Source organism: Gallus gallus, chromosome 1, assembly GCF_016699485.2.
Source record: "Gallus gallus isolate bGalGal1 chromosome 1, bGalGal1.mat.broiler.GRCg7b, whole genome shotgun sequence".
Classification (NCBI taxonomy): Eukaryota; Metazoa; Chordata; class Aves; order Galliformes; family Phasianidae; genus Gallus; species Gallus gallus.
The window spans coordinates 47033933-47058599 of NC_052532.1; the positions used below are offsets into that span (position 1 = coordinate 47033933).

The window sequence follows — 24667 nt, forward strand, 5'->3', positions numbered from 1 at the left end:
CACTCGCTACAGTGGTCTCCAAGTAGTTGCTTCTAGTAACAGTGCCTCCAGCTTGAAGATTTCTATCTTATAAAAAATTCCTTCCCTACAATTTCAGTGGGAATTTTGCAAATCTGTCAGTAAGAACACTGCATATGTTTTTCTCATGAATCTGTCATCATGCCAAATTTCCAGTATTCAAATTGTTTTCAAGGTTCCAAACTGTTGGTGGTGGTGGCTGTTTGTTTGTTTTGGGAATTTGGGAACATAGAGGTGCATTCTTAGAAGACATCTTTGCACATGTGACACAGATAAGGTGAATAATAATAATGATTCAACTAAATTCACAATATGAAGCTATTAGGTGTTGGAAGAAAAATGTAATTCAGCTGATGTTCTCATGATGGAATATTCAAAATGTTCCAAATAAAGTTGTGAATAAAAATGTTAACTGTTTAGAATGAAACTTGATTTTTTTCATATTCCATAGACTCATAGAATGGCTTAGGTTGGAAGAGACCTCAAACTTCATCTAATTCCAACCCCCTGTCATGGACAGGGATCCAGCTGCCCAGGTCCTCATCCAACCCGACCTTGAACATCTCCAGGGATGGGGGCACCCACAGCCTTTCTGAGCAACCTATTTCAGTGCTTCACAACCTTCTGAGTAAAGAATTTCCACCTAACATCTAACCTAGATCTCTCCACTTTCAGTTTAAAGCCATTCCCCTTGGTTCTGTCCTTATCTGTCCATGTATAAAAGCCAGTCCTCCTTCTCTTTATAAGCTCCCATTAAATACTACACAATGAGGTCTCCCCACAGCCTTTTCTTTTCCAAGCAAAAATAGCCCAAGTCCCTCAACCTTTCTTCAAAGCAGAGGTGCTCCAGTCCTCTGATGATCTTCATGGCCCTCCTCTGGGACCGCTCCAACAGCTCTGTATCCTTCCTCTACTGGAGGCCCCAGGCCTGGATGCAGTACTCCAGACGGGGCCTCATGAGGGTAGAGTAGAGGGGGACAGTCCCTTCACTGTCCCTGTTGGCCACCCCTTTTTTGGTGCAGCCCAGGATACTGTTGGGATTCTGGGCTGCAAGAGCACACTACTGGCTCACATTCATTTTTTCATCCACCAGGACCTCCATTCTCCAATTCCCCTGGAGAGTAACTGAATTGTTTAAAAGAGAGCAATTGTTTATTAGAATTTTACAAACTGTTATGAATTCTGTCCATCAAGTCATTAAGATATATAAATGATTAATTCTAAAAAATACTTTTTTTTTTTTTTTTTTTTTTTTTTAAGGATGGAAAGAGAAAAAATGAATATAATTTAAGCTTCTAGTCTTGGTATCAAACTAAGGCTGAGTCACTAAATTACTCTGAAGGCAGCTGTAATGATATAAAATGTTACTTTGTGGCAGCTGTTCACTGTGACTACTCTGTTAAGAGATGGCCCCTTCCAAAAATAAGTTGTGCTATCCAGTTGAATCAGTGCTGATTTCAGTAAAACATCTGAACTACCTGAAGTGGTAATTTCCCTTACTGTAAGGGAGAATAAAATTTTACACAAGCTCTGCTGGATGCAAATAACAATGCATAGATCTTGTTTATGAAACACAGGCAGTGTTTATAGTTACCAAATTTAATGGCAAATTTGCTTCTTTGTAAGACTTTCTGGATGATGGGAAAAGTGTAAACGTGGGTGAAAATGGTTGTATGGAATATGTGTGGAAACTGTAAAATATCCTTCTCTTATAAGTATTAGTACACGTGTACACTAGAAATAAACTGAAGACCAAATACTTCAACACTGTCTTGTTTAATGGCTGCCTATCTGAACATCTACTGAAAACCCATATAAATCAAATTAAAACAAACAAACAAACAAAAAAAAAACATTACATAGTTTCAGAAATCTTGCAATATCACTGCAGTGCACAGAAAAGTTTAACTTCATGTCATGTGGATTTAGATTTTTCTTTAATTTTCTATTATTTTGCAAGACAGATGACATTCCACATGACATAATACAACAAACTAAATGAGAGGCAGATAGTACCCAGTATTCTTAAAACTTATGAGAATATGTAAGACAACTTCTTTCTTCTGTTTAAGACAGACAGGCTCTCCAGGGTCCTGAGAAGCTGTCTGTACTGGAAGTGGTCATATAAAATTTTACTTTTTCTGCCTGCTGCAGCAGAACAACAAAAAGTATGGAGAAAAATTGTATTGAGTCTGCAGCGTTACCATGATTGTCAAGTTCAATTACATGCTCAATCCTTTTATGATCTCTTCCACAGCAACTCATTTAGCTCTTAGATTTATCAACAACTTTTTTAAAGAAAAACTGGATTCATCCTCTTTCATCCTTTTATATCCAACTCTATGAGAGCTAAAGTTAGAAAATATGAGAGTTTGAGACCTTATCTGTGCATCTATGAATCTTCAATTTAAAAAGCTGTTCTTTACCTTCCCACTGCACAGCTCCACCTTTCCTTATAGGATATCAACTCTGTGCCCTTGCTGTCTTCCCTTCTACACTATGATCCTAACCCGCATCATCTGCCTTCTTCTCTCTCCTAGTACACATTTCATATTCCCAGAGAACGACTCAAACCCTATGTTTTCTCACTTCTTTTCTGACAGTCCTACCAAAAAGCACATAAAGCACCAATTGCTACAAAGGTTTGTAATGTGATTTATCTAAATATGAATATAGTTGTAAGCCTAATATCACAGTGCAATGTCATGCAAAAAATAGAATTTAAGGTCTGAGATACAGTGTTGCTTGTTCACAGTGTTTTCCTACCTACTATGCTTTGTCTTCTGGTGCTTTCAGAACCAAAGAGTCCTCATGTAAGCCTACACAGGTATTGTTACTAGGCTTTGAATTGTTTGCATTATCTTACATGTTCAGTCCACAATACAGCAATATGGTAAACTGGAGATAATACTGACCTTTCATGGTAAAATAAGTAATTGTTATATAACTGTTTTAATACTACTGCAACAATTACTAATGTTAAAGATTATCAAACTATTTTATAGTTTCTTTCTTTCCTGAGTATCATCTGCTCATCTTTGGATCTAGGGGAAAAGGATATTTACATTTACTGAGTTACACAGTTACTTTTATTCCCAAGTCTTTGTCGTCTGACTTCCTGGACTCACTTCTCCTAAATCTAATATTGGCCAAAAACTTCATGGACAGGATAGTTGCACTGTGCATTGATTGTATTAAATGCCACCCATTAACTTCAGTTCCAAGAGAAAACCATGACTTTGATGGAGGAATACAGTCTCTAAAGCCTTTGCAAGGTGATGTGATATGGGACTGGGCCACAGAATCTAATTGTTAGTGAAGAACAGGGACTCGTTCCGAGACAGCTGCTCATAACCATTTAAGACGAGGCAAAACAAAGCAACAACAATGGCAGTGAAACAATCCTCAAAAGACAAACAAAGTTCCCCTTAAAAAAAAACCAACAGTTTACACTGCAGCAAATCCGCTGGCTAGATTAAGAATACTTCAGATGTCCATGGTTCTTTCATCTCCATATAATTCTTTGAGTGAAAATACCCCGAGTATCTTCCAACAAACATACTATCCATGAAGCTGTTACAATAGTCACCCATATGGTATTAAAATATGCCACTTTGCAATATATTTGTTATATTCAGAGTGCCATATTTCTCACAGATAGCATGAAAATAATGATTTTGTGATAATTCTGTTTCTGATAAAACACAAATGGTGATAAATCGCCATTAAGTTTGGCAAGAGAAGCCTTGTTAAAAAACCTACAAAACTTACTGAATTAATATATGAAACTGTTTCAGAACAGATTTAAGGACTATATTACTTAGCAAGACCATTTGCTTAATGTTTATGGGTTTTAGTGCTAATTTTATTACAATAAAATTTCTAGCTTTAATGAACTGCAAGTAAATAAAATAGATTGTCAAATTATTTTTAGAAGTAATTCGCTTTTTTTCCAGTAATGTGTAATTATAACTTTCAGAATTCTCTGGAACCATTTTTCAGGAACACATACGTAGCAGTTTGACTCTTTATTTTGGAAGCCTAGTATTATACTAAGTTATATTTTTCTATTGTATTCACAGTGCAGATATGCAAAGTTTAAGCAGGATACAAGCCTTCCATTTGTTGACTGCATCTACTTATGTCATGCTGTAAAGATATGTAAGCCTTTAAAAAGCAAACTGCATAATGAAACTGCTGAGAAATAGAATACATACCTGTCAATAGTTTAAATGTAGCTTATAATGCTTCAAATGTTGAAAACTAATGCTTTCAAATATTAAAAAACAGAACAAAACAAAACATAGATCCAGTTTTGTTTGGTATTTACATTTGAACATAGATGTTTGTTCAGTGTAGTCTCCAAGTGATTAGTTAGTGTTTTTCCCTGCAGTAAGTGTATACGTATTTCTAATTAGCCACTAGGAGTGTAAAACAGATTTGTTCAGTCTGTACGTAGAAAGGGCTAAGAATATGAAAAAAAAAATTAAGATCACTAATTTTCTTTTCAATTCTACATCCTGGCAATTACCTCTTACATAGGCTGCACTTTTGTTACATCAATTAGTGATGTTTCAAAAGACTTAAACTGAGAAAAAAACCTTTTTCTTTTTCTAGGTGAGAGCAATGCTCTTTGATATTCTTTTCTTTTTATCTAGAAAATGACAAGGTTCATATGCAATTACATATGAGTAACTTTATTCATTTCAGTTGACCAGTTATTTTCAACTTCCAGTGCATGAACAAAGCTACCTGTATGTAGAACTTCTGCATGGATTGGTGTATGTAGAAACTGTCTTTTCCTGGCAATAAAACAGGGACAGATTTAGATTTTTTCTTTAGCTTTAAGTGTTTTAAAAGACACACACAACATGTAGTGAAGATGCAGTTTGTACAGGCAAAAGACAAAGTCATTGGGTACTTCAGCAAAAGGCCTGTCCTCATATAATAAACTGTCATAGTGCAGGTTCAGTAGCAGAGACATGTAGAACAGATCAGTGACTTCATATTTCTACTCAGCCTGACTATGTAAGAAAAAATTGCAGCAGAGACCCTATCTCAGTATTGTCATGTTTTGGGGGCAGCAAAATGCTCCTATTTAACCATGGACAACTGTGTTTCATAGGAAAGGAAAAATGTAACCTTCAAACTCATCACTTCTCCCTCCAGGTAAAAGAACTGTACACTCAAGGAAGTGAGATAAAAGCAGCAGAGTTCCTTATCTGTATGTGCAGAAAAGTTACACTCCATTAGTTTATGTTAAATTCACATTTTCTTTTCACCACTAAAAAGAATTAAAGTTTTTATTTTTCTTTTCACTGCATTCAGCATCTTCTTCTTAAAATGCCTTTTTATGGCCTCAATTTTTACTTAAAATGAGGTAAGTAGTAAATATGATCTCCTATTACAGCACTGTGGGAAACATCCAAGAATTAAGAAAAAAAAAATCATGACAAAAGTTGCTTCAAAAATGCATGTGAGATATCAACTATTTGAAGCCAAGAAAGACAATGTCAGTGTAAGAATTTCAACCTAAAATCCACATCATTGTAGTACATGATTTCTCTGTTTCTCATACTACAGCATCTGATCTGAAGAGTACTTAATCTAATTCATACATTTAAGAACAGCCTATAAAACTATAACACTGCTGTTTCTGATTTGACAGAAATTTTAACATACCAATAAAATTTTACTGCAGATATAACACAGAAGCAGACTTTAATGTGGTGAATTTAATCTGTAGAAAAACTAATTAGCTTCATACAGTTCATGTAAGCATTGAGTCTACTGTTTGCTTCCTATTTAATCTAAGAGGAAGGACTCTTGGAGCTAAAAAAGCTGAAACATGAAAATCACCAACAGGACTCCTGAGAAATACACGGCTCGGGGACACAGTATGCTCTGCAGTTCCACCTCTTTCCTGTATTTCCTAGGAGACCACTAACTATGAAGTGATGCAGGTTTTGTCCAGTCTGGGAGAAATTATTCACAGTGGAATGCATTGGGTACCTTTCTTATGCGAGCACTCAAGACTGGAAGCTTTGCACAGCGCTGTGTTCAGACTAAAAGCAAGCAAGAAAGCAACAGCCATGTTTCAGTGCTGGTATTTAATGGTTGCTTAGGCAACCCTGATCCACTATGAGGAAACTGGAAAAGTAATCTCACTGAATGGGAATCCACTCAATTTAGAACCAGAAATATCCAGTTTATGAAGTGGGTTTTTTTTTTTTTTTTTTTTTTTTTTTTTTACACAAGATGAGAAAAACTGTGTATTTGTGTTGTGGTTTTGGTTTTGTGTGTGTGTGTGCGTGTGGAGTATTTTATGCCAACAAAATTGGAAAATAACTGATATAAACAAGTTATTTCAAAAATTATTAAGGAAGCTGAATTTTAAACTCATTGTTTAGACAAAAATAATCATTTTTGCTACATTGCATCAGCTTAGTAATAAGCAAAGCATTAAAAAGTTTTTGATAAATTTTTGTTACATATATATATAAGTGAGATTTATGGAATGCATTCTCCTATGAACTTTATGGGAACTTTCATATCAGTAAGACATCATGGATAAGATCTTCTTGAGCTTCTTGATCTCATTTACCCAGCTGACGTCTTGAACAGAAGACAATAGGTTTGTAAAATCATTGCAATCTATGCATTACTACTGTACCAAATCAAGGTTGTCGTAGCACATCCCTGGCAACACCACTGATTTTGCCGGGGGGTCCTTGTGCCATCTCAAAACAAACAAACAAACAAACAAACAAACAAACAAATCCAGTAATCTATACTTTTAGTATTTAAATATGAAATAAAGAATATAAACTGTATTATTAATGCTATTTACTCCATAGTACTTTAAGCACTGTACTTACAGTAAAGCTAGTTTCAATTTTAGGAATCATTCACCAACTGTATCCAGATAAGTGTAGGCTCCCTAGATACTCAACTTCATTTGAACAAATGAATATCATTTGACATAGAATGAAAGGTAACTGGGACATCTCGAGATGGAAGGATTATACAAGCAAAGAGCTGAAATGGGTTCACAGCCAAGAGCTAAGTATTTAGCATACTCTAGTGAATTTGCAAAATAGCAGATGTGTGGTCATTCCTTGTCTTTTAGAAAAGGAAGGGTTCGATTTAAAGATCAGAAGATCAGTGATATAGATGTTAGGAAAACAGTGACTGACATATGATACAGAAGAATAATTTAAATCAAGGCAATGAGGCAAATATGAAAGTAGATAGTGAAGCAGCTAAAAGTCCTTCTTTACATAGCTTAGTTTAAATGTAAAATTCTAAAACTTGGCATTTAACCCAATGTCTCAGCTTTATGCTCAAAATATTGATAATTTTGAAGTACAATTCCTACTAATAAATCTGATAATAAATATGTCATCTATTACAGGAGTTGCACTGCATAACTTACACTTAATGTAGACATACATAAGCTTATGTCTCTATAAAGGAGAAAGAGTTTTCTGGTGTGGCACAGTATAGCTCACTGTCAAATGCAGTCAAATGTACACTACTGCTTGATATATCCTCTTCTGGTGCCATTTATGTAAATGGTCAAGAAGTCTGGATGTATATTTTAGTTTTTAAGAGAAATAAAAAATACTATTTCTCTATTTTTTCACTTTAAAATATGGATGCTGTGAGAACCTCAGCTTTGGTTGCCTTATAAGATGAACTATAGTCATATCTCCATTTTCAGATTTCCTACCAGTATTTTACAGCCTGCCTTAAGGAAAATAAAACAAAATAATACAAGCAAATCCCAGAAATATCTTCTTCTCATAACACCACATTAATTTCCTAGTATCAAACTGTAAGGCTTATGCTGCTTGCTTACACAATGATTTCACAGAAAAGGATGCAATAATCCTGCTTGCAAAATGCATGGAAATAAATTTATAATTAGAAGCACAGACATTCATACAACTGCTTTGATCCTAATATCATAAAGCACATTTTAACTACCTCTAACAGGCAGCTATCTCTGAAGAATGCAATGGAAATTTTATCAGACAACAAGCAACATCACATTATTTTTTTTTCACCACTGAAATCAAATAATGTTCTTCCCTCGCCTACCATTTTAAAGAGACAAACTGTTACGACATATATGGGTGAAACTGTGATCATCTTCTAAGCGATGCATGAGCAAGGAGAGAATTAGGATCAGACACAGCTGAAGTCCTTTTGCTCTCCTTGTTTTTCATAAAACATTAAAGTTCTGTGTTGGAGATTCTGGGAAAATAGATCATGTCTATGCATTTGCATGCATGAGCACCTGCTTAACTTGGAAGAAAATTTCTCTCCACAAAGCTAATAGATGCTTTAATTATGGAAGTACTTAATTTTGTTTTTGCAGTGTAAGTCACATTTGACAAAGAATGCACCATTTATTATACAAATTAGTTTTGATTACACTGATAACAATAAATCAAATTAGTACGTTTCTGTTGTTTAATCATGTAAGCATTACTTGCATTGACTCACAGTTGGCATAAAGACCATTTTGAATGTTAGATAACAAAATATTATGCAAAATTTTGGGGAAAGAATAGTCCATTGGTAACTCACCACTGAGTATGTTAGACAGCAAAAAAATCACACCAATGAGACTACTGAAATATAAAGGAATTTGAAGAACATTTATATTAAATTGTTATCTTAAGATGACTCAAATATTCAAACTCAATAAAAAATCATCTGATTAAAAATATTTTTTTGGAAACTAATACATCAAGAGCTTACACTGAAGGAAATGCCTCTGAAATTAAATTAACTCTGACAGTTGTTTCATAAGGGCATGATGTTTTACTGATATTTCCCTGAAGAAAGCTGAGTTTCATGATAATGCAGCAAAAATAGGTCAAAATTTGAAAGATGAGGATATTATACTGCAAGTTTTTTATGCAGGGAGAGATCAAATTTCCACCTGCAATTTTTGTGTTCATTTAATCTTCTCTGTAATAAATTGCAGTACAATTGGCAGTGATTAGAGTACATTGCAATTTTCTTTTTAAAGATGCAAAAAGAGCTTTATGAACACAGCAACAGTTTGAGTATCAATTTAAATTCCTTGGAGTGAATTTTTACCATCTGGGAAATGCTTCACACTTAGCTTATTTTCAGTAACTCTTCGAAAAATATCAAGGCAGCACAGTTTTCCCCAAGTCTTTCTTTATAACAAATCTATAATTCCAATATGCTAACTAATTATATATTAAAAAATTGCAGTATCACACTTAAACCACAATTGGGACAATTTTTGTATCTGTTTTGTTTATTTAAGCTTTGAGTTTCCAACAGCTTTAGGAAATATCTCATTAGCAAGGTACATTTCCATTGTTAAGAACACTTCAAAACAGCCTGCACATTTACTGTGCATTTTCACTTTCCATCTACTTTCAGGCAGAAGTTTAAACTCACCAAATGATAATCTCATAAGAAAATGTTCCATATACTCTTATTTCCTAAACATCATGGGACATCCAATTAAACATTTGAAACACCCTTCACATTTTGGATAAATATCTTCTATCCTATTACTTTCTTAAACATGGTATTCTGAAGTATATAGCAGTTAATCCTTTTAACTCATTTCAGAGATCTGGACACTCAGAAAAGCATGTCAGAATAATTTCTATATATTTAAGATATTTATTCTAAACTTGCACACCAGCCAAATTCACTGATAGTTTATGCAGAAAAAAGCTCCAGTGATAGGCCATTAAAAGAAAATGTGTCCTCCCAACCTCAAACTAGGAATGGACTATGAAATTTGTAGTAAACCTGGGAACTTTGAGAGTAGAGGATGGAAAAATAAATACCTTCAAAGATCCACTTTAGAGACAGATTAAACCCTTTTGCTATCCTGGAAAAACCTCAGACTATCTCCAACGTGATGCAGAGGTCCTCTCATTAGTGTTAACACGTCCTCCTTAAACTTTATATGAAATCTCCTTATAATCTTTACAAATATAGGAATATAGAGTTGACCTTGAATGCCTCAGCAAAGGAGAAGACATTTCATTCTAGTGATTTCATAATATTTCATAATTCATAGTTTTGCAGAATGGGTAATCTGTGATTGTATGAGTGTTCATGCGACTGTAGCTGTGATGATCTGAACTAAATGCCTCTTTCAAATATAATTTTACATTTTCTATTTATATACTGCTCCAAATCTGCAAAAGGCCAGACTGTGTACTGCTCCTGATCCTCTGTGCATGTGTGGAAGCCTGCCATAAGACCTTGCACCAGCTAGCAAGACAGCTGTTCAAGAATAGCAGACAACTCTCCCTGAACTCTTTTTATGCTAGGGACTGAAGAGATAAACCAATCCTGTTTTCTTTTGGCACATTATACACCGCATATCTAAGGATACCAGGCAAGAAGATAACAGTTTCTATTAAGGCTCAAAGTATTTTGCATGAGCTTACACTCTTAAGAAAAGGTCAAAAATACTGGAAATGGAATAAGTTTTACAAACACCCTCAAGGTTTTCCAATAACCACCTATCCAGTAAGATTCACGGAAACTTCTTCAAAGGCATAATATGCAACAAACAACAGGCCCTCCTCTTCTTTCCCAGAGCAGATTCTGCTCAACTGATATAGAGTGATGATTTGTGACTATCTGCCATAATTTAGTCCATAATATTATCTGAGTGCTAAGCGCTAAACTTAAAATTAGGAGTTTCATACTATTCTATTTTTAAAAAATCATGTTTTTCCTGAGAAGAGATTGATTTCACATCTGAGGAAGCCACAGAGAATTAGTTATTTAATCTATGGGTAGAAATAATTTTGCTTCTGGCACACACTTCAAAGCAGTTTTTAGAATCTGAAACAGAAATAAACGATGTACTGTGCTAAAATGCCCCAGTTTGATCTCTAGCCTTAGAAACACAGGAACCATGAAGATTTAAATGTTCTTTTTAGAGCAAAGAATAATCCCAGCTAAGTGTACCAATGCAATTCAAAACTGTTTGAAATCACTGTTCCGACCCATCATGTATGTATTATAGTTTAGAATTATAGATTTCGTTCAGAATGCTATCTGACTGCTTTTGAACTAATATATTGGTCTCCAGTCTTATTAGAAAGAAAAAAACTTCCATGCTAATAGTTTTTAATGTGTTGAAGTCCGTTTATATCCAAAATTTGCTAAATTCAGTATGAATACTTCCACTAATAACAATAAGCTTTATATCAGGCCTATAGAGATTTTTAGATGGTAATCTACATTCTGAACACATTGTTCACTGCGCTGAATAGAATTTCACTATTGGGTATTCTATGACATCTTCTGAACTGCCATAACTTAAGTTTATTTCAAGTTTACCTCTTAAGTTTTTGTGGACTAACTGAGGGGTATAATGAATGCTAAGAAACATGCTTCTATTATATGAAAATGTGTCTGCACAGAAACATAAATATATATATATATTTTCTGTATCAACACTGTCATCCTTGGTTTATCAGATATAGGACTAGAATGACTAATAGAAGTGAAATATAGTTAATGTCCTTTTATTATTTTCCTTATTTTTTCCTAATACTATTTTAATTGCAGTACTTAGTAATAATTTTGTTAAGATTAATTTGCTTACAGATGCTAAATGAACAAGATCTGTTTTCTGTGGTATTGAGGAGGATCTTAGTTATATACAGATTGATGGATGAGTTCTCATTGATTGAAATCACTGTCATCAAGTAGCGTAACAAGTCTTCCTCGATGTGACATAAAAGAGCAGATGGGAAGGAAAACTCATACAATAAGCAAGATTGTTTTATAAGTCCTAACAAGAGTGCATAGAGCTCCAATAAAAATAAACAAAGTTCCCATTAGGAAAACATAACTCACTATCTAATTATAACAAGAAATTTAAAAAAAATGATTCAAAGTGTAATCATCTGAGATTATTTAAATCACAGAAAGTGAAGAAGGGAAACAACTATATGATACTTTCTAATTGTGTTGATTATTTATGTAGCTGAAGTTAGTAAGGCAACCCAATATTATCCATAGAGTAGTAAGAGGAAACACAATCTAAACCAAAATACATGACATTATGAAACTTAAATATGTCATTTAAAAATCTAAAATATGCATCAAGAATGTATACTTGATCAAGATTCCAGGTTATCACCATTGTAAGATATTCTTGTTTGGATATTATTGTACATACCATATCTTGTGATAGTGGTTCATTTTCACTGCTAGAAAAAAAAAATCCCCATGGCTACTGTTGCTATAGGTGATGTATCAATTGCTGCTATACTGTGAAAGAATGTTTTTGAGGGAAAGAATGTATAACAGCTCAGAACTTCCTGAAATCTTGAAATAAACATGTCTGATTATGATATTTGACTGGAACTCAAAAGATGTCTGTTCCAAAAATTTTCTTGAAAAATTAAGCAAAGCACTTCGTCCTTAGGTGCTGCTCACCTTTATCTTTAATTGAGATCATTGATATTAGTATTTCTCCATCTACTTTCCTTTTGATAAACAGTAAGGGGCAATAAGTCATTTGACCATCAGTGCTCTTGTAAAGTAGATGGACTCAACATTCGTTGTCACATAGAAGCACAAATATTCAACAGATCAGGTGAGAACCTGTTAAGCCACAGTAACACAACCTGTGCCTAAATTCTCTGAACACCGAATAAATAACTCACAGTCCACGAGGAACTTCCTCTCACAACACATAAACAGATAACTAGGCAGATAAGGACTACTCAAAGTTCTTCTGACTTCCACTAACATCATCAGCTTTTTCCTCTTGATGGATTTATTAGAGTACAGTAAGCTTCAAAGGGGAGCACACCGCTTAGTAAGGGAAAAGTATGGAAATGCATAGACTACATAGCTTGTCTAGATCAAAGGAAACAGTGTATGTTTTTACTATTGTTTAAAATACCTGTTAATACAGGGAAATACAACCTTCCCAATCCCCCAAACTTGTATTTTTAGCGACATTTTTCTTCTGCAGGTTATTACCTGATTTCTTTCATTTTCAGTGTTACCTTTCTCTCATCTATGAAGAAGGTATAGGACATCTTTCATAGGAGGAGAGAGCAGAGGGCATAAGTCATAGTTATGAGCGTCACCTCATTCTTCAGAGGAATGCAAGTGAGCTAGAAGGTAAGAGGGTTGCTCTAACTGCTTGAGGACACATCAAGTGATTCAAGTAATTGAATATTTATGTTTTTAGCAATTAGCTTTCCTTGAATTTATCTCAGGGAGGAAAAGCAAAACAATAAGCCTAGCTTTAAAAAACCTGTATTTCATGGTCAGATTTTCTGGAATTTTACATGGTAAAAGGGACAATAAGCACTCGTCCTATAGATAATCGATTCACAATCTTTCATTACTGTTTTCACTCTTCTGATTCTTCCATGGTTAATAAGAGCTGACTTATAAGGTCTGTTTATGGGTGCACCTACATTAATGTTACAATTTGGCTGGGAAATCTGACAGTTCCCATTTATTGTGTTTTGCTTAATATCTTGGAGCAGCCTCAGAATATGTGAAATGAATTTCTTTTGGATGGAATTAAATGGAAAGATGGGCTTCAGTAAAAGTGCTATATCTTTCTTTTTCATTGTAGAAAATAAAATTCTTTTCTTTCACTATTTTTAAGGCACTACTCAGTGTTGAAGGATTCTAAGACAATCTTCTAAGATCCAGCAAGTAAATGACAAACAGGATTCATTTGCTGTCTAGCTGATCTTTGTTTTTGTCACAGAAGTAATAATATTAAATTGCCTCTTTGTGGCCTGTGGCATACAAAAGTATATTTTTTCATGATTTAAACTCATTTATCATTAACAAAAATCCCAAAGAACAACAACAACAACAAAAAAGACACTTTCTCCTTATGGAAATACCAAAACTAGTAACATAGAAGTAAATACACTTTCCATCATTTACTGTTGAAATATTTATGTTAAAATATTGAATTATTACTTATTTACTATATTGATTTATAGAGGTCTATGGAACCCAGTGAATAGCAAAACTGAATAAACCTACATCAACCTTTTGCCTAATTATTGTTCAAGCAGGCTACGTGTAACAGTAACAAGGCATGTCTCAAGTATGCGCATCAGTAATATATATATATATATATATATGGTTCGTATTCTTGATAGCTTCATACATGAACAGCTACTAGTGAAGCACTATACTCATAGAAAAACTTTTTAAAAAAGTCAAAATACTGGGTCCCAGAGTACCCAACTAAGTTGAATTTAAACTGAACTAGTACTACTAGAGTGGTGCTAAAATGCTATGATTAAATGATTTTTTTTTTTTTTAATTGTTGGCTTTCCAAGATAGAGGTTTTGCATGGAAGTTCTCTCTCCAAAAATGAAGATCTTGCATGCAATTGTGCAAAGATATACTTCTCTATAGCCTGAAAGCCTGACTGATGACAGGAACAAAGCTACAAGCCATCCGATGTATTTAAAAAAAATACTGCAGCAAGCATTACAAATAATTGATCAACAGAAGTGGGAAACAAATGTCTTGACAAGACTGCAGAGGAATCTGTGTCCAGTTTTTTTGATGGCACTGGAGATGTGTCCTTCTGCTACTGGATTCTGGGGAGTGAGAACTACAGAGAATCTGGAAACTAAAATTATTTTATAAATATCTTCCTAAAAATAAAATCCTTGGGGGATGGACAATACCTCTTTGTGATCTGTACAAGATGGACTTAGGGCTGTTTCTTAATAGCATACTTCATCATGACAAATATAAAAAAATAACAGACATACATAATACTTCTACAGAGAATGTGTTCAATACTGTCATTCTTGTAAATTTTCAAGCAGTAAATAACCACTAATGAACCCTACACATATATGAAAGTGTCAAGACTTTTCTGTCAAATGAATTAACAAAGGGCTTTCATTGATATACGAAAGATGTAATATCTTAAGATCTGTAACTGCAGAGGAGGAAAGAAAGAGGGAAGCTGGGGGAAGCCATGATTCAGGAGAAAATGATTCTACGTTGGTAATTAAGAATTTCAGTTCTATGAATTATGAATCTTAGCTCTAACAGTGCTGCTGACACATGCATTAAACAGCCATCAGCATCACCTGGTGTCACAGTCTGCCAGGTCCAAGTCACACAAATGAAAGATGTGTGACACGAACAGTGGACTCAAGCTTCAATTTTCTTAATTTTGCAATGATTGAAACTAAAAGATTAGAATTTTAGGAATTAGATGCGTAGTTAAGTGTAGAAGTCCTTGAAATAATAACCTGTGGGTGCTTAAATTATATCTAGGTTCAACAGAGAATGGAAAAATCCACAGAACCAAACGGTACTTAATATGGAGGAAACATCCCCTGCTTATGAGGTTCTTGTCCTGCAAATAGTTGAAGGGAGTAACGGTACTCTGAGAAAGTGTCACTATACATTTTTTTTTTTTGGCAATTACAAATTTCCCAAGGCATTCGTGTTTCTTCATTGTCAAACATGATACAGAGTAGCTAAAGCTTTATTGCTACCCAGGTCATTCTTCCTAAATGTCCTTTTGGATTTACTAAACTTATGAGAATGTATTAATTTGGGTCATTCACGTGACAGTTTTCATATACTTTTCAGAATCCAACTTTGTATCGTACCCAAACTTGGCAATTGTCCCCTATCTCATTAATCTGAACAAGTCCAAAGTCTTGTCAACAGCACTCTCTGAGTACTTCTAAGAAGATAATGAGTCTCTCACTGTCTAACAAATAGAAATGAAACAAACAAATAACAAAAAAAAAAAATCTTTTAACTTTCAATTAATACAACCACAATTAGAACTACACTGAAACTAGAAATAGCAAATGAACTGAAATGAAATATTTCATAAATAGAAATTCTTTTACTAAAGCCATAATTACATGTAACATACAGCAGTTTTATGTATTTTCAAATAAACTTCTTGATAGCTATAATTGGAAGACACGATGTGATTAACTCACAAGTGTTGACCTCTCAGATTTTCCTCTAAAAAGCTACTATCCAGGCCACAACTTCTACAAAAGTACAGAAATTTATGCTTCTCCTGAGAGCATGGCATATTTCTAAAAATTTTCCAATCTGTCAAAAAAACCAAACCAAAACAAAAACCCCACCAACCCAGATGTAAATATTTCATCCAGCTTTATAGGAAGACCTGTCATTCTGAAATCAATTACAAGTGGCTCAGATTTATCCACTAGATACCGCTAAAAAACAATTTTCAAGGCTTCATTCAAACTCCTGGAACGCGTGATGTCACCTCCACTTTAGACTGAAAGCGCAGTGACTATTCAAGAATGAGGGAGATCTAGATTCATTTTTCTCCTTTCACTAAACGGCATCAAGCTTTCGTTTTCTGCAACGATAACATCAAGTGTGATATACTCTCATATTTGTTTCTTTTACATGTTCAGCTACAGCTGGTTATGAAATATGTAGTTAATGACTGTCCCAGCTGTTGGATATTCATAAAGGGTATAGAAGGTTTGTGTTCACAGTCATATAAAACAAAATAAACATATGTTATTTATGTTGTGAAACAACACAAAAAGAAAGATTTATTACAGCAAAATGCAGCATTACAATTTGATAGCTTGGAAAGATAGGAGAAAAAGATGTAGTTGAGTTACATGTGCAGAGAGTGAGAAACAAAAAATTGTCTTTCATTTCAGAAAGTTAGGGGGGAAAGAAAACAAATTAAAGCAGAAATACAGAAATGCAGACAGCCTTTCCCCCCCCCACCCCCTTAGCTGCAAATCACTATATATAATCAGAGGAAAAAAGCTCTTTACAAAAACAACAACAAAAACTGGGTATGTTTTTGCCAGTTCCTTCAGTTCTAATCACTTCTCAAAGGCCTCAGAAATATAGCTGGTGAGCAGAAAGCTTTTTAACAGATACAAATGTTCTGGAAGGGAGAATAAGAAGCAGCACTGAAGAAGCTCTTTACATTTTTTTGTAGTTTTACTGTTGTAATATTCAACGTATCTTCAGGAAAACATAACCACTCTAATGTCTGTTCTGTTATCCCACTAAGAAAAACATGATGTGCACAATTAAATGATACGTAATAGGTCTTTTTAATAGAACCAACAGACATGTACAAGCATGCATATATTACTTTATGCTTTTACTTTAGGGGGAAAATAGAGTCAAGGATACGGCTAATACCTGAAGCTGGCTTTACTGTCATGCATAGTTTTTCTAAGTATAGAACTTTTCTATCTCCTTGCTTGCCAGATTGAGGTCTGTTAGGTTTCCAAAATTATTAAATGTATTTCACAATTTATATGGGCTTTGTTTTCCTTATTGGCATATTTAATTGCTAATTGGCTTGATCCAGAGTATTGAATAATATGGGGGAAAGGAGCAAATGCCCTGAAGAACAGACAAATGAATAAAAGACAGGTACACATTGCTCCACACGTGCCTATCCACATGTGGTCAGATGGATCAGAATTTCATTTGAAAAGAGATAAGCTGTTCATGTCACTTCTTATTTTATTAACATATCCAATGCTACTTCTGACAATAGGGCTTAGAGGCCCCATCTGCAGTTTCATTCCTTCAATATGCCTTCTTCAAGTTATTTTCATATTATTTTCCCACTGATTTAGTGATCAGAGTATTGACATGGTGACGTAGGAGAGAATACGTTTGGAGAGCATGTTCAGCCTAACAAGGGATAAGTGGATTTAGTCCAGAGAAATCATTTCAGAGAGGAAAAACTGAAGGATAATGCTGTACAGGTATTACTGAAGAGCTAGGTAACACTGTCATTGGAGATATATAACCTTCTGCAGCAAGACTATTTGTGAAGTACAGATGACATGGAATTTGGGTTCTTACTGTATCTAAATTTTCATGCAAGCACTAGTACAAAAGTTTAATTTGTTCCAAAAAGAAATAGTGTTTTCAGACAGAACTACAGGAGCCAGATTCATCTACAGTTTTCCCAAGTTTCCCAAGCACCACCTGACTTGATCTTTCTGCTATCAGTTTTATGGTCATTGGATGTAGGTCACTCTGAAAGTAATGCCTCCAATTTATGTAGAAAACACAATAGATATAAAGAGCACTATTTACTAGACCAAATTGTAAGTTACGGAACACTGTTTTTCAACATAATCACCACCATTAGCTGTGCATTTTCACCAGTGATGAACAAAAGCCTGCATGTTGCACTCATAAAAATCAGCTCCAGCAGAGGTGACACACTGTCACAGTCACAGACGCTGAAGCGCACCACCCACTGCCTCACTGTGCTAACAACGACTGTTTGGTCTCCATCAGTGGTCAGCAAGAGTCAGTGTATGTCAATGGGTGCAATTTTTTCCATACAGAAGAATTTCAATGACATACCTTTGTTTCATATGCACTTCCATGTCAGATGCCATTTTATCAGACTGCCCCTCTGCTGCCATCTGTTGCATGGTAACAACACGTAATAAAATTGGTAGGACGGTTCAATCTCAACTACCATAGCACCAAGATCTGCTTCTGATGTCATGGGCCAACATGATAAAACAGGAGGCACTACTTTCAGAGCCCTTTTACACTGATTGTTGAACACATTCTTTTAACACTGAGATATAATTACAATGAGTTTTGTGATGTTATTTTGAAGCTGACTGACAAAAATAAGTTTATAATACTAATTAACACTACATTTCTCTTTTGTTATGGAACAGACTGTATCTTTGCCTTGGATAACTGTGCAAAGAGGATGAAATTAGAAAACGCAAATAAGAAGGGGAACATAAGGAGACCTTAACAGGCTACATCTGCTGTACAGATTTAAGAGGACATAAAAGAAATGGTTTGAGACAGTACCAAGTACAACCCCTAGCAGCTCTACTACTTCTTAATAATTGTATTCTGTTGAACTTGGTTATAAACAAGGAGAAAAGGGGTAATCTTCAAAGATGAAAAGCTCAAGTTAACCTGGTTTGAAGAATGCCTCAGCAGATTTTGGTGTATTTTAAGCAACAGTAGGATGAAGAAAATGAAAAAAAAAAAAAATACAAAGAAAATAGGGCTGGAATTTGACCTTCACAGGCATTTCATCTGGAAGAGAGTTCTTGTTGAATTATAGGTTAGAAAAGGCTGTTAATTACCTTTTTATTTTTATTTTATTTTACTGAGATTTTCCGTACCTGGAGGTGACAGTGTCCATCTGCAGAAGAGGAGAATATTTTATTTACCAGTATTTGTTGACTATACTTATTTCTATACGTGCCAATATTTTTCCCCTTCTCATCATGTGAGTTTTTGGTAATTAGTAAGGCATTGTTAACAGACAATGACACACAAAATTACCCTCTAGCAAGAAAAGTACTTTCTTTTTACTTCATTTTCTCCTCATTTTTTATTTCACTTTTACAAATTCCAGAACTATTTATAATTGAAGAAACAATACTTGTAGAGTTTACATAGACATCACAATTTGATCTTACTAAATTATATTATAATAATAAATTAGACATTTGAGTAAGAAATCAGCATTGACAGGTATGTGGCCTACTTCAAATAGCAGTTGGATAATGTCAAATAAGGGAACATTCCTCCAGTAGAATAAATGTTGACTGCACCAAGGAATGCAGTAGGGCCAGGAATTTTGAACCAGACCTCTTAGTCAAATTTCTAACACTTTGATCTCTTTGCAACATATCTAAATAACTACAGTAATACGTTGAAAAAAAATTGAAACTTGAAAGTAATACGTTGAAAATTACTTGAAAAAGAAAGATAGAGCTACAAGTTTATCTTTAAATGTAGGACTGCTCTTGTTTCAAAAATATCTGGTCGCCCCTCCCCTCCCCTTACGGGTAGAATGTGACACTGAGACAAATGAATGTAATCACAAATTTATTTAAAAAAAAAAAAAAAAAAAAAAAAAGATCCGAAGACATTTTTAAAAGAAACCTAAGGTGTGACTGAAATACTACTTTCTTTTTTGTTCTACAAGAAGAAAAGTCCACATATCAAAGACGTAACTCGATGTAACTCTTAAATTGCATACTGGAATGTTCGAAGGAGAAACTCTCCCTTCTTAGATGAAAGACATAACCTTAATTCTAGCCAGAAAGCAGGACAAGTAAAAAGAGTAAGTACTACATTAAGGTCCAAAAATGAACACAGACTTTGTAACCAGGAAATAAACTCAGACTGGATCTTTCGATACCATAGTAAAATGAGAGAAGAACTGTATGTTCTTTAGCAGATGAATGATGTTCAGAATTTAATGAAAATGTAGAGATTTTCATGGAAATTTTCTGTCCATGAAAACAGAGATTACAATGAGATTACCTACAAACAACTGCTTACATTTTTGCTGCATATATGAACTTCATAGACTATTTTCTGATCTCAAGCAGAACAAGAATATATGCAGAACTATCTTTTCAATTTCACAACGCAATTATAAGTCCATGAAGATGTAGGGAAGTTTATATGGGTTAGAGAATGATCCATTATTCTGACTGATTAAGCAGAAATGAAAAGCAGAGTGACAATTTCTGCTGCAAGTGCTGATTGAGCCAAGCTGAAGTTACAAAGATGTCCACAATTTTGCCCTCTTTGATGTTTATGGCTGAGTTTCAAACGAACTTCAGGGATACTCTGTTATAAGGCATACAGCTATAGAAATTACAGAGGCATATCCCTGTAAGCCCTGACTGCCCTCTTCTGGACTGAATGATCTTGCACATGTAGTGGTCCATTTATGGTCAAAGTTGCATAAGAATCACCTAACAAAATATTCACGTGATTGTTAAGCTTTTAATCCTTCATTTCTGTTGTCATACAAAATTCTTACTAAATGTGCATATATATATTATTATAATCTCACTTTGACAGAAGTATGTACAGTAATGATTTCCTCTTGCAATAGAGTGAACTCTTAATACTTTCTGCTTAGTGGTAATAGCTGATGTCTGGATTTACTGGCCTTCAACTTGAGGTAAAAAGCAATGCTAATAAAATCATGGTCATTCACCCTGAATTCTATAATCTATGAAGTCAATCTTCTTGCTGCAAATAGAGCTGTAAAAATATTTATATATACCACAACAAAACTGCATTCAAAGTTCGCCTGGAGTATAGAATTGTAGAATAATAAAATTGCTTGAGTTGGGAGGGACCTTAAAGATCATCCATGGTCCTGCCACAGACAAGGTTGCCAACCACTAGATCAGGCTGCCCAGAGCCCTATCCAGTCTAGCCTTGAACACCTCCAGGGATGGGGCAACCACAGTTTCCCTGGGCAAACTGCTCCACTGCCTCACCATCCTCCTAAAATCTAACCTGAACTTCCACTCTTAGTTTAAATCCATCCCCCTCTCCCATCTTTATTTGCCTATACACAAACTTGTTCTCCCTCCTATTCATGAGCTCCATTTAAGTACTGGAAGGCTGTAATGAGGTCTTCCCAGAGCCTTCTCTTCTCCAGGCTGAACAAGCCCAGTTCTCTCAGCCTTTTTTCACAAGACAGGCGCTCCAGTCCTCTGATCATCTTTGTGTCCTCCTCTGGACCTGCTCCAACACCTACACGTTGTTCCTGAGTTGACAACCCCAGGTTTGTAAGCAGTACTCCAGATGGGGCTAGACTAAAACATTCCTGTCTACTTGTTGCAGGTTATTTCCTCAATTAAAGAAGTTCAAAGCAAATAACAGAATCTTTATCCTCACAATTTAGCTACAAGCAGCCTGATAGTAAGGTATCTTCTGGAATCCATACAGGCAACAGCAACAGTTTTGTTTACACTGCTGTTAACAAGATCATCTGACCTATACTAAAGCACATACAGTTATATGTGGACTGTTTTCCAGATAATTAATAAAAAAAATACTGCAATATGCAGTTAGTAGGGTAATATAGAGCTGCAGTAGAGCTCAGTGGTTTTCTACTTGCAAAAGATAGATTATATGAATACCTGGAGTCCTGTTTCAAAACAGAGGATTTGAAAGAGAATTAGCAGAGAAGAATCAGCATAATAGGGAATTAGCAAACACCAAGTAAAACCACTATCCCCAACTTAAAAATGAAATCTTCTCTAATTCACAAAAATTTACAAGATTCTTCTTTGGTAGCATAAACAGAGGTAAAATTATGAAGATTTTAGAATTAGACAGAATCTTTTTCTTCCTGCACTCATCTGAATGATACTGAATCATTCCAGGTTTCCTAGAGGAAACATGAAGAGCCTTGGAACTGAGTAGTAAAATACTAATGGCTTATTTAGATGGCAGCTCGTAATTTTGAAATCTTGTAACAAGCATTTCAATTGGTTCAAGGGAGGCAACTCAGAGCAGCTTAATGCAGTTACTATGAAAATGGCTTCCTTCAGTATGTTTTTCTTTCTAGTCAACAAGAAGTCCCTTCACCTTAATAGACATAATATTTCTTTTTTCTTCTAAAAAATATTGACAGGCACAAACATGTATGTATTAAATGTAAAGAGAAACACTCAACTGCACAGAAATCTGCAATTGTTTTGAACTGAACTTTTTTTTCAAGACACAGTTCCTCCATAAATCTGACAATTCAGAGAATTATAATCGAGAAATGTGAGGAAATGTAATTAGCATTGTAGATATGGAAAAGGAACAAGGAACCTTTCACTGAAACAATGGCTACTTAAAAAAAGCAGTAGCAAAGCAGCGCATCTGCCACTGCTTGCTGAGTATTATTATTCAAAGTTCAGCTTTTATCAGTCCAGGTGAGATTAACACCTCAGCAACTTTTCCAGAAGAGACAATATTGATCTGTTCTTTCTGGATTGTGCTATTCTCTTTACACATGCACATCCTCTGCCTCTTGCAGAAATACAGCATTATTTATCACTTAAGGAGATGAAAGGACTTTAATAATCAGCAAAATAAAACTTCAGTCTTTTCATTCAGACTAAGATTGTGTCAGATCTGTGATACTATATATTAAATAATTCCAGGCTATAAACAGTCTGTGGATGGGGGACTGGGGGTAAACTCTTACTATAATTATTTCATTTACTTATGGTAAGTTATATCATTTACTTATAGCAAATTGTACTTGGGAAAAACTTATAAAAGATACCCAGAATTTCAGAACCAGTCATATTCCCCCCCTTTTTTTTTCCTTAATATTCTAGAGAGAAACACAAGAGGAAAATCAGCTTCTACTCAATCCATAAATCGAATCATTCACAAATTAGAAACTTACAGTTCTAATAAGCATGAGATAATTCCAGTATCAGACCAAATGAAACACAGTGATTAGAAGTTACTAAGTGTGATCCATTGTAAACAAAACCATATGAGACAAAATGAAAACAAATCCAGATATTACGAAGAACTGAAATAGAACTGTGCAACAGCAAAAATCTGGAAAAGTTCCTTATCTGACTGCAGTGTATTTTCTTTCTATCTTCTTAATTTTGTTTTTATACATCAGGACATATTTAGTATCATTCAAATAAAATTATGATTACTGAAGAAAATTTCAAGCAGAAATAACATCATAGCCTGAAAAAGACAGAACCAAATGAGCCTAGATACCAATTAAATTAATTATTTCCATTTAGGCTTGAAAAGTCTTGCTATTACTATTAAAATAGGTGCATTATTTTACTTTGAAAGATAATGTCTCAAACAGTTTGAGGAAAAAACTACAAATACTTTCTAACTTTTAACTCTTTCATCATCATAACAGATTGGATTTCACATTCTTAGCTTATTTCAAAACGAACCTTTCATTATAAAGTATTCTTTTTCTTTAACTATGAAATTTAATTTTTATGACATTTAAAAGCAACAAATTCTCCACTTTCAGAATTTTCAACTCTATCAACCAGGAACGTACAGGATTCACCTCATTTGAAGACCAATTGTCAGAAGCCTACGTATAGCCTGAGTAACAAGCCTATCAGTTTGTACTGAATGTATTTACATTTATTTTATTTTATTTTAGTGATCTACTTTTATTCATACCTTAAGTACAGCATCCCTTTAAAAGAAATAACTTTATCTGCAGGTCATGTAAACTAGCTGCAAAAGACTTTTGTTTCAATGCACAAGCATTCCCAAACACTGTAGTTTTCTGCTACAGATTTAATCTAAATAAAGCAACTTGCGTATGAAACTTGAAGGGACAGAAGTAGCTAAATGAATGCTTTATTGATGCTTGTTCCTGAAGTTTTGTTCTATGGTAAGGAAATGATTTAAAGGCTTTCCAAAATGTTTTCATTATGTAAATCTCACTATATTGATCAAATTCTCATAGTTCTAATCACATTATCACTCTACGCAACTCATACCATCAGAGTAAAGATATTTAAGTTCTGCAATGATTAATCCCATTACTACTGCAGAAACAGTGTCAAGCTACTTAGAAATCTTTGTTTCTCTGTCTTAATCGATGGCTGTATCATGATTTCTGTTTCACTTTTCCAATTTAAATTCATATTAGAATATGCTGACCACACAATGATGAAAATAGATGTGTACCTGAATCAGTGTAATTTTCAAACAGATATTACCTCAGTTCTTTGCATTGCTGCAAGATAAACTTGGGTTAATTCAAAATCCAATGCACAGCAAAAAATATATTTTTATATTATCAGTC

The 24667-nt window shown here is 34.4% G+C and overlaps 1 protein-coding gene across 10 annotated transcripts in view; it reads right to left on the reverse strand.

Moving 5' to 3' along the window:
• The window catches only part of ANKS1B (ankyrin repeat and sterile alpha motif domain containing 1B), a 412583-nt gene that overhangs the window by 232374 nt on the left and 155542 nt on the right, over positions 1–24667 (reverse strand). Inside the window, exons 13-14 of one of the 10 annotated variants that reach the window (NM_001252062.3) lie at positions 12681–12695; positions 5900–5922 (exon numbers count right to left, since the gene is read on the reverse strand). The exons of the other annotated variants lie outside the window; for them this stretch is intronic. Of the exons in view, the coding sequence (NP_001238991.2) occupies positions 5900–5922; positions 12681–12695 (38 nt within the window). The remainder of the gene's footprint in view (positions 1–5899; positions 5923–12680; positions 12696–24667) is intronic. 10 annotated transcript variants of the gene reach the window in all.